Here is a 10,505-nt window from a genome sequence, read left to right as displayed (position 1 = left end):
GATGCGCGTTCACGACAGTATCATGACGCGAGCGTGTGGCGGCGCTGACCCAGATCCGGCGTAACGACGTCATCACGCCGGATCTGGCGCCGCCACACGCTCGTGTCATGGTACTGTCAGACCATGGTACAGTTGAACCACTGTAATGACAGAATTTTAATTTTTGGGTGAACTAACCCTTTAAACATAAAACACACTCGAGAGCAGTGAAAACGCACAAAATATAAATTATATTTTATTCTATATAAATATATAAAGGTACAATATATTTGGTTATAAAAATAGAATTTTACAAATCATTAAAATGGTTTAAATTTGAATAATATAAAAAATAAATATATTCATATGTACAAAAAAATAATATTTATTTATAGAATGTGTGTATATATCTACAGTGGTGGCCAAAATTGTTAGAACACTTGGCATATTTAAGAGGTTTCAGTTGTTTTTGTTGAATTGGCCATTACAGTACCCATAAAACGAACTATTGCCGGAGCTACCTGCGACGGAAGGAATCTGCTGGAACATTGAAAATGATGGACTGGCCCCTCAAAGTCCGGACCTCAACCCCATCAAGCTAATTTGGGGCGAGTTGGAAAATAAACTGGACAGATCTATTGTACATCCAAAGGGAAGCCTTTGGCTTGAGTTGCAGAAGGCATGGGATAACATTAGTGTTGAAGTTCTCAGGAAATATATTGACACTGCCAGAGAGATCTGCTGCTCTTATTGCTGCAAAAGGTGGACATACCAAATACTAAAGTTAAAAGTGGATAAGCACAGTACGACTCACTTCATCTGATATTTGTTGTGCTCAGATCAACCATCTGCATGTTTCATGAACATTATAAAATGAAATCATATTTTGGAGGCAAAAAAGGTCAATATTTTCAGATCTGTCAGGTGTTCGAACAATTTTGGCCACCACTGTATATAGATATACTTTTATTATTTATTTATTTTTTAAATAATCTGTAAAAATATTTATTTTAGTGCTGTCAAACGATTAATTGCATACAAAATAAATGTTTTGTTTGCATAATATATGTGTGTGATCTGTGTATATTTATTATATATGTAAGGGATAATCAACGGCTAGCCGTGCATTAAAGAATTTTAAATGCACAACGTGGAGGCAAAGAACCACCCGACGCGAAGCGGATATTTATATTCATATAATTTATATTGTAAATAAATATATTTAAAATATAAGCAAAATATTTTTCTGAAATATATACATGCATCTGTGTGTATTTAGATACATAATAAATATACACAGCACACACACAAATATTATGTAAACAAACAAAAAAAACTATACAATTATAAAAATATAAAGAATGTATTAATACAAAGTTAGATAAAGGATTATACATAATTTCAGAATTTTATTAATGTTTTACATAACAAATTTTAATAAGAAAATAATGTACATTTATGAATATGTACATAAATACAGTGTGCATAATAATAAAATAATAAATGTATTTTATATATTTAAAATTATTCTGTAAATATATTATATTTTTACATATAGTTCTTAAAACTCATACAAATTCTATTTTTATATTCTTGTGAAAAAAATGTATGTACATGATAATAATATATTTATGATTTTTTTCCCATTAATTACAGCCCCCCAGATCTCACTGGATGTGACTGTCTGGTTACTTGCTTTATAAAAGTTGAAAAAAGGGTTAAACAACATTCAGCAAATATCTGGATACAGTGAAGGGCTTCATGTAGTGTATACAACATTTTGTGTGTGTAACAGCAGCTGCAGTGCTGGGCTCACATCCATACCTGTTGGCGTATCTCAGAGTGTTTAATGTGTTTTCACATGATGCCATTCCAGGAGAGATTGTAGCGATCTATTCACAAAAGATCAAAATCACTCACAAATACACAAATGTCACCGTCTTGAAAATGAATATATGAATATCATCCCAGTGTTCTTACCATACATGTCCTAGAGTTTTCTCCAATGAAGGAATCTCTCAAGACCTGCGTGAGTTTACTGGCTCTAAACGGAGTGTGTGGTTTGTTTCGACCCAAAGCCCTGATGCACTCCTGTCACACAAACATGAATCGACCCAGATACTAACATGATAATACAGTTTCTCAATTCACAGGCGTGGACCATCAAAACATGGGCAAATCACATGGTTCTGGAGCCGTGCGAGACGATGTGGAGCACAAACCTTCAGCGCCAGCAGACTTTTGTTGATCTCGGCGCCCTCGAGCCGTGTCTGTCGGTCGGCGCTCGACGTGTCCGCCCCTCGCTCGTTCCCCGCCAGGTCGATGAGAGAGAATTTACCGTGCATTTTGACCCTCCTGCGGAGGATAATCTGAAACACGGCATGACTGCGGGACGAGTGAGCGTTAGCCGAGGTCTGTCCAGATGTCCTGAGGAAAAGCACACACAAAAACCACGGTTAATACCATACTGTGACTGGTTTTAATGGTGTCACTGTCGGAAACTGATTAAGAATCATTTTAGAATAATTACACTTTCTGATTAAATAAAATTTCTGATTTTTACAAATTATTCTTATAAATAAAAAAGACTTTGAAATTCTTTATATAAATGTGTGTGTTTATGTATACATATATATATATATATATATATATATTTTTTTTTTTTATTATTATTTTTATTTTTTTTTTTCAATTAAACTTAAACCGAATTGTATTTTTAAATTCTTCTGACTAGTCATACCTGCAGCTGTTGCCCATCTCGATGAGTTTGAGCACGTCCTCGGTGCATTTGACCTCTCGCTCCTGCAGCCCTACCACTTGAACCTGCTGCTTCCCATCTTCAAGAACACGCAGCTTCGTCTTCCTGTTCAGAAGGTCAAACACCTGCAACGGACCACTCAAATCTGGCTTAATGCACTTTGAGAACAAATTAATAATTCATGTAAACTATGAAACTCGCCTCCCGCTGTAGATATCAAAGAACGTACTCCTGAAGATCTAACTAACTTAAGTTGAAGTACTAAAATTTACTGAAAAAAAATAAATAAATTAAATAAAAACTGAAATAAATTAAAGCTAAATAGAAATTAAAAACTCAAACTAAAAAGACAAAAGCAACATAAATATTCTAAAATTAAAATGAAGAGTAAAAATAAAAGGTAATTCATAAAATTAATACATACTATAATGATATATAAATAATACTAAAATAACACTGCTTTTTCTAATAATAATAATAATAAAAAATAATACTATTTTCACATTTTAAAACAAATTAAAACAATTAACTACTAATTATTAATGTGAACTACAGAACTTGCCTTTACAATGTAGATTTCAAAGAACATGATAACTAACAACTGAAATAATAATAAGTAATAAAATAAATAAATTTAAGTACTAGAATTACTGAAATAAAATTGAACAGAATAAAAGCTGAAATTAATATTCTATAATAAATAATTTCTATAAGTTACATAGAAATATCAACTATATAACTAATACTTTTTAATACAAATATAAAATAGTTAACTAATAAAAATGTCAAATCACAAAACACCGAAAATAAAAAAATAAAAGCGTATTCAAAATATCATGAAATACTATAATAGTATATAAATTAGGGGTGGAACGGTTCACGGAAAAAAATCGAACTGTACGGTTCTCCACACACGGATCGGCACGCGGTAGGTCCGCGGTTCAACTTAAATCTGACAACGCATCTGTAATATGGTTTGCTATAAATAACACGTAAAACAATCAGGGTTCGGCACCAGCGAAGAAAAAAAAAAAAAAACGTGGACAAACCATTCACTCTTGTTCAATGCGACTCCCGTATGCTGGAATATGAGCATTTATTCCGTCATCACCCGGGGTGCTGATAGCGCGCGCACAGGTGAGACCTGAACAGCACACGTTGATATCTATGTTTAAACTAAACTCATTGAAGCTTTGCCAGTTTAAACATTTAAGAGCCAGAGGACGCGAGCTCGCGCACACAGTGAGAAGATCTGTGCGTGCGCTCATCCAAAGCGCGCAAACCCGCGCCTCAGAACGTGCGCATATATTAAGCTCTCTCTGAAGTATTGTGTTTAAATGGACAAATTCACACAAAAATTATGTCAAAATACCTGTCTTGGTAAGTGTCCTATAGCAGACATAGCCGGCTGAACGTACTTAAGTGTCTTAAAGTGACAGCATTTTCTTAATATTAATCAAACAGCAACAACAAAGAAATCACTCACTGCTCTTGATTGAATAGCTTTTGTAACTTTAATAAAGATTAAACTTTAATTTATACAGTCAAATATGCAATGCTGTTTTACATTTCATTACTTTATTCAATTTCTGTACCTAAAAACTAATGCTAGACCTACCTAAAAAAACCTGAAACTCACTGTTTATTTTATTTGTATCTTTACTCTATTGTATTTATTTGTGCTGTTGCTTGTAGTTAGATAGATTATTCTTATTTTTATTTGACAATGTAGTTTTTGCCTAAACATAGCACATACCGAACCGTACCGAAACCGTGACTCTAAAACCCTGATACAAACCGAACCATGAGTAAGTTGAACCGCTCCACCCCTAATATAAATAATACTACAATAACACCGCTCTTTTTATAATAATAAATATTTTATTATATTTTTCATTAACTCATTTATTATATTAATTATTAATGTGAACCACAGAACTTGCCTTCCCGCTGTAGATTTCAAAGAACGTCGCGTACACCTGAAGATCCAACTTCTTGTAGTTTGGTTTTTTTAACATGAGAAAAACATCCCGTGCTGAAAGAAGAGCACAGTCACATTTAGGAAAATGATCACTCAATATCTGAACAGAAAAACAGCAGGTCAGACACACACCAGCGAGAGCGTAGATCCCTTTGGAGCAATCCTGGTTCTTCCCCGAAAAATCTCCTCCCATGGTCTGGATTGGAGGGAAAATCGATTATGACAATACCAGTGAAAATCCACGGTTCTCGGTACCAATTTCGGTACCAAAGTAAAACACAAAAACATGCTAATTGAACAACATTTTTATTAATAACGTTAAACAAAAATTAAATGTATAAAAAACCAATGCCATTCTTTATACTTATTTAAAATTGCAATTCGTCGGTCATCCGACGTGACGTCGAGAGTGACCGACTGAAAGGGAACTGACCTGTACACCATTTCGTTTGTGGAGGTGTCGTCGAATGCGTAATCGAAGCGGAACGTCTGGTTCTCCAGGTATCTGGTTAAATCCACTTTCTGCTTGGGCTCGTGGACCATGACCACGTCTTTACTGGGGATGGTGATGACATCCAGATCCTTCATGGTCAGCTCTGAGTCAACACACATGATGAGCTGCATCACAAACAACACCAACACACTGACGACACAGAATCACAAGATTTCATCCTTACCTTTCTTGTTCAGTGGACGTGTCCGAACACACACGCATATCCTGTGGTCCTCAATCTGAGAACATATACATATTATTAAGACATATCTATTATAATAACATACAACACAGCTAATGCATCACATGGAAGTGAAATAACTGTGGGAGCACATGATGGTGCTGATGCAGTTCTTCACCAGATCTGCAGTGGTCAGCGGTCTGTAGTCCAAACTCGCTCTGAAATCTCGGATCATGCACATGATTTCATAATTAGGGGTTGTGGCATCGACCTCCTGTGTAATAAAAAAAAACTCAGTTAATATTGTAAGCAGGGTTCAAAATTAACACCCGCCAAATGCAGATAAAAATTAGCTGTGGTGGGTAACGCTGTCACATCACTAGCCAATTTGGCGGGTTACTTATTGTGGGGGGCTAGTAGAAGTTCTAAATGGCTGGTAACTTAAAAATTGAGTAGCCAAATTGGCTTGTGAGTGAAAAAGTTAAATTCAAACACCGATTGTAAGAGTTTATAACATAATAACATCACCTTCTTGAGATGTCAAGTCCCCATGTTAAGTCAAGACATTTTTATTCACTCATTTTAATTAGATATGCTAATTAATTTAATTACTAAGATGTTTAATTACTGAATGCCATCCACTGAGTTAAATAAGCAACATAGTAAGGTCATCTGACCAATGTTTTCATTTTACTTTTAATTTTTTAATTTTTAGTATTTTTTGTAATTTTTATTATTATTTTTAAAATGTCGAGTTTTTATTCATCTTAATTTCAGTTTTAGGTATTTTAGTGCACCATGTTAAACTAACGAAAACAAGAAATGTTAAACAGTCATTTCAATTCATTATTCACTAGCTGAAATAAAATGTTTTTATTTCAGTTTAAGTGTATTTTATTTCAAGAAACAAAACTGTTTTTTTTTATGGTTTTAGTTAACTATGATAACCCTGGCAGATGCTTTAATTGAAAGTGTCTTAGAAATGAGAAACATAACATGCTATCTGTCACCAAGCCAATAATATTCATAGTATATAATAAATAAATAAACAAACAGATACATTTTTATAATTGTAATGTGCAATAAGCAACATAAATTAATAAATAACATTACAATTGCAATGCACATTAGGCAATAAAACACAAACACACACACACACATACATATATATAAATATTAGGGGTGTAAATCGGATGGTTCGTCACGATATGCTACGGTATCGATTCTCATACCCAGCGATACGATATTTGCCGATACTTCAAAAAAATTATACGATACGATTCGATACAGGAGAATATCGATCGATATATCGATATTATTATATTATATACCTATTTTAAACAACCATCTACATTTTTATTAACTCACAAATGCAACCAAAACATATAACATAAGCATTTTTCTTACATTTTTACATCCTATTCTTCAATTGGGACATTCACAACAAAAAATATGCCTACACTTTTTTTTTTTAAATAAAGAAAAATAAATAATTGAAATTTAAAAAAAAAGAATCAAGTCACACACAAGATCAGTAATCTTAAGATATGACAACAGTCAAGACAGTCTTTCAGGATTCTGTACTAAAATATGCAATGTGTAAAATAATGTAAATCTTCATTAGGAAACAACACAAACGAGGTACTCCAGTTGTAGAAAATAAATAAATAAATAAATAAATAAAGCGGTTAAAACTTTGAGACTTTTTTTGCCTGCTACTATGGGCTCAGTGCTAAAAACCTTTTCGTCAGATAACCAAGTTACAAGCAATAGCAGAAAATTAATGCAATATAACAAAGACACAAATTAAAGGTGACATATCATGAAAACCTGACTTTTCTAGGTTTTAAGTGCTATAATCAGGTCCCTGGTGCATCTACCAACCAAGGAAACGTGAAAAAGATTAACCAGGTAACTTTGTCTTGATAAGCCGTTTTCTGCAAGCGTCTGAGAAAACGAGCGCGTCTGATTTCGCTCCTGTGCTAAAATATGCAATAAAAAAAAAAAATAATAATTCCTCATTAGGAAACAACACAAACGAGGTACTCCAGAGCTAGAAAAAAAATACATTAATGTAGAAAAAAAGCACAGCTTTTTTGCTGCTACTATGGGCTCAGTGCTAAAAACCTTTTCTACTGATAACCAAATTACAAGCAATAGCAGAAAATAAATGCAATATAACAGACACAAATTAAATAAACAGTGCTTTTCAGGTTTTTCAGGTAGATCTAAAAGAAATTTTCAGGTACAGAAATGTAATAATCAAATGCAAAATAACACTGCATAGTCTTCACTGTTTAGATTAAATATATAATCTAATTATAATTATAATATACATTAAGCAACACTAAAAGTTTCATTGTTGCAAGTACACTAGTATTCCAGTGTTTTCTGTCACCTGTGCTCTTTTCTCTCTCAGCTCCTGCTGTTGCAATCGTCTCTTCTCCCGCTTCTCTTGAAGTTTCTCCACTTCCTTCACGCAGTTGGACTTCCTGCGAGCTGCAGACACACACACACAAAACTCTGACACTGGAAACAGACTCAATATTTTACAAACACTTACATTTATCGTTAAGAATACTGATCAGTTAAACCTGATTCCCTCACTGTAACAGGCATTTTGTGTTTCATAATTCTAAAGTCAGTGTGAATTAGTAGGTGTTTAACATATCTGAGTGATTCCCTCAACAATGGCAGCATGAGGGCTCATCTCTGGAAAACAAATCTAAATGCTGCTTTTGTTCTGATGTGACGAAGACAACAGCCGCTGTGTGACACGCTGAGAGCCCTTCAGTCTCTCCTCTTCAGATATCACACACTCTCAACATCATTACAACACACACACACATGCTGTGTGTCAATAATTACACTACTGTTCAAAGGTTTGGGGTCAGTACGATTATATACAGTGGGTACGGAAAGTATTCAGACCCCCTTCAATTTTTCACTCTTTGTTATATTGCAGCCATTTGCTAAAATCATTTAAGTTAATTTTTTTTCCTCATTAATGTACACACAGCACCCCATATTGACAGAAAAACACAGAATTGTTGACATTTTTGCAGATTTATTAAAAAAGAAAAACTGAAATATCACATGGTCCTAAGTATTCAGACCCTTTGCTGTGACACTCATATATTTAACTCAGGTGCTGTCCATTTCTTCTGATCATCCTTGAGATGGTTCTACCCCTTCATTTGAGTCCAGCTGTGTTTGATTATACTGATTGGACTTGATTAGGAAAGCCACACACCTGTCTATATAAGACCTTACAGCTCACAGTGCATGTCAGAGCAAATGAGAAGCATGAGGTCAAAGGAACTGCCTGAAAAGCTCAGAGACAGAATTGTGGCAAGACACAGATCTGGCCAAGGTTACAAAAAAAAATCTGCTGCACTTAAGGTTCCTAAGAGCACAAGGTGCCTCCATAATCCTTAAATGGAAGACATTTGGGACGACCAGAACCCTTCCAATCGAGGGAAAGATGAATGCGGCCAAGTACAGGGATATCCTGGACAAAAACCTTCTCCAGAGTGCTCAGGACCTCAGACTGGGCCGAAGGTTTACCTTCCAACAAGACAATGACCCTAAGCACACAGCTAAAATAACGAAGGAGTGGCTTCACAACAACTCTGTGACTGTTCTTGAATGGCCCAGCCAGAGCCCTGACTTAAACCCAATTGAGCATCTCTGGAGAGACCTAAAAATGGCTGTCCACCAACGTTTACCATCCAACCTGACAGAACTGGAGAGGATCTGCAAGGAGGAATGGCAGAGGATCCCCAAATCCAGGTGTGAAAAACTTGTTGCATCTTTCCCAAAAAGACTCATGGCTGTATTAGATCAAAAGGGTGCTTATACTAAATACTGAGCAAAGGGTCTGAATACGTAGGACCATGTGATATTTCAGTTTTTATTTTTTAATAAATCTGCAAAAATGTCAACAATTCTGTGTTTTTCTGTCAATATGGGGCGCTGTCTGTACATTAATGAGGAAAAAAAATTAACTTAAATGATTTTAGCAAATGGCTGCAATATAACAAAGAGTGAAAAATTTAAGGGGGTCTGAATACTTTCCGTACCCACTGTATATATTTTTTTTAAAGTCTCTTCTGTTCACTAAGGCTGCATTTATTCGATCAAAAATGCCATAAAAACAGTAAAATTGTGAAATATTATTAGAATTTAAAATAACTGTTTTCTAATTTAATATATTGTAGAATGTAATTTATTCCTGTGATGCAAAGCTGAATTTTCAGCATCATTACTCCAGTCTTCAGTGTCACATGATCCTTCAGAAATCATTCTAATATGCTGATTTGTGCTCAACAAACATTTCTGATTATTATCAATGCTGACAGTTGTGCTGCTTCATATTTTTGTGGAAAACAACATTCTTTCATATTCCTCCCGACTGCAAACTTTCGAATGGTATTGCATGCGTTAGTGAGGTGTTGTGGTACCGTTCTGCTGCTGTAGGGTCTGGTGTTGGATGGGTGGAGGCGGGATGGGCGCTGATGGAGGCGGTTCGGTCTGTTGGCTCGGCCGCGCTCGAGTCGTACCTACAGTGACTGAATAATGGAGATCACATCACTGACCATAAAAAAAGATCGACAGGTCAAACGCTACAGCTTTCAGACAAACATGTAAACAGACAAGCTTTTTTTGTCTATTATGTTAAAATAATAGCAAGTTATCAACATTCTGAAATAACACAAATGGAAATATGGGAATGTTGTTCAAAATTTGACACAAATGAAAACTTCATGAAGTGCATCCTGGGATGCTTTAAACAGTATTGAAGGAGGAACAGGTGTGCTTGTTAATGCTTTTCCGTTATTATATTATTACTCTATCAACTTGAGCCCCTTAAGAAAAAAACTTCAAGGCAATTTTTATCTTTGTCTATGAAAATGTTTTCGTTAATTGAAAAGGCTGAAATAAAATATAAATAGTAGATGAAAAACTAAACAAAAATTAGAAATCTTGCCTTGGCAACTAACTGAAATAAAATACACTTAAAGTCCCCCTGTAGAGAAAATAGGGCTGCACGATTAATCAAATGCGACTGTCATGCGCATTTTGATGGTAATGCCGGTTCTGTAATCAGCAG

At 34.8% G+C, this 10,505-nt stretch overlaps 1 protein-coding gene across 1 annotated transcript in view; it reads right to left on the bottom strand.

Moving 5' to 3' along the window:
* LOC107654790 (kinesin-like protein KIF2A) overlaps positions 1–10,505 on the bottom strand; it is a 20,630-nt gene that overhangs the window by 5,425 nt on the left and 4,700 nt on the right. Inside the window, exons 5-15 of the mRNA XM_016442071.1 lie at positions 9,856–9,963; positions 7,791–7,891; positions 5,571–5,666; positions 5,396–5,450; positions 5,043–5,314; positions 4,851–4,914; positions 4,681–4,772; positions 2,720–2,862; positions 2,202–2,406; positions 1,960–2,070; positions 1,804–1,871 (exon numbers count right to left, since the gene is read on the bottom strand). Of these exons, the coding sequence (XP_016297557.1) occupies positions 1,804–1,871; positions 1,960–2,070; positions 2,202–2,406; positions 2,720–2,862; positions 4,681–4,772; positions 4,851–4,914; positions 5,043–5,314; positions 5,396–5,450; positions 5,571–5,666; positions 7,791–7,891; positions 9,856–9,963 (1,315 nt within the window). The remainder of the gene's footprint in view (positions 1–1,803; positions 1,872–1,959; positions 2,071–2,201; positions 2,407–2,719; positions 2,863–4,680; positions 4,773–4,850; positions 4,915–5,042; positions 5,315–5,395; positions 5,451–5,570; positions 5,667–7,790; positions 7,892–9,855; positions 9,964–10,505) is intronic.

Source organism: Sinocyclocheilus anshuiensis, unplaced genomic scaffold, assembly GCF_001515605.1.
Source record: "Sinocyclocheilus anshuiensis isolate Anshui unplaced genomic scaffold, SAMN03320099.WGS_v1.1 scaffold269, whole genome shotgun sequence".
NCBI lineage: Eukaryota > Metazoa > Chordata > Actinopteri > Cypriniformes > Cyprinidae > Sinocyclocheilus > Sinocyclocheilus anshuiensis.
This window is presented reverse-complemented; position numbering and strand designations above follow the sequence as displayed.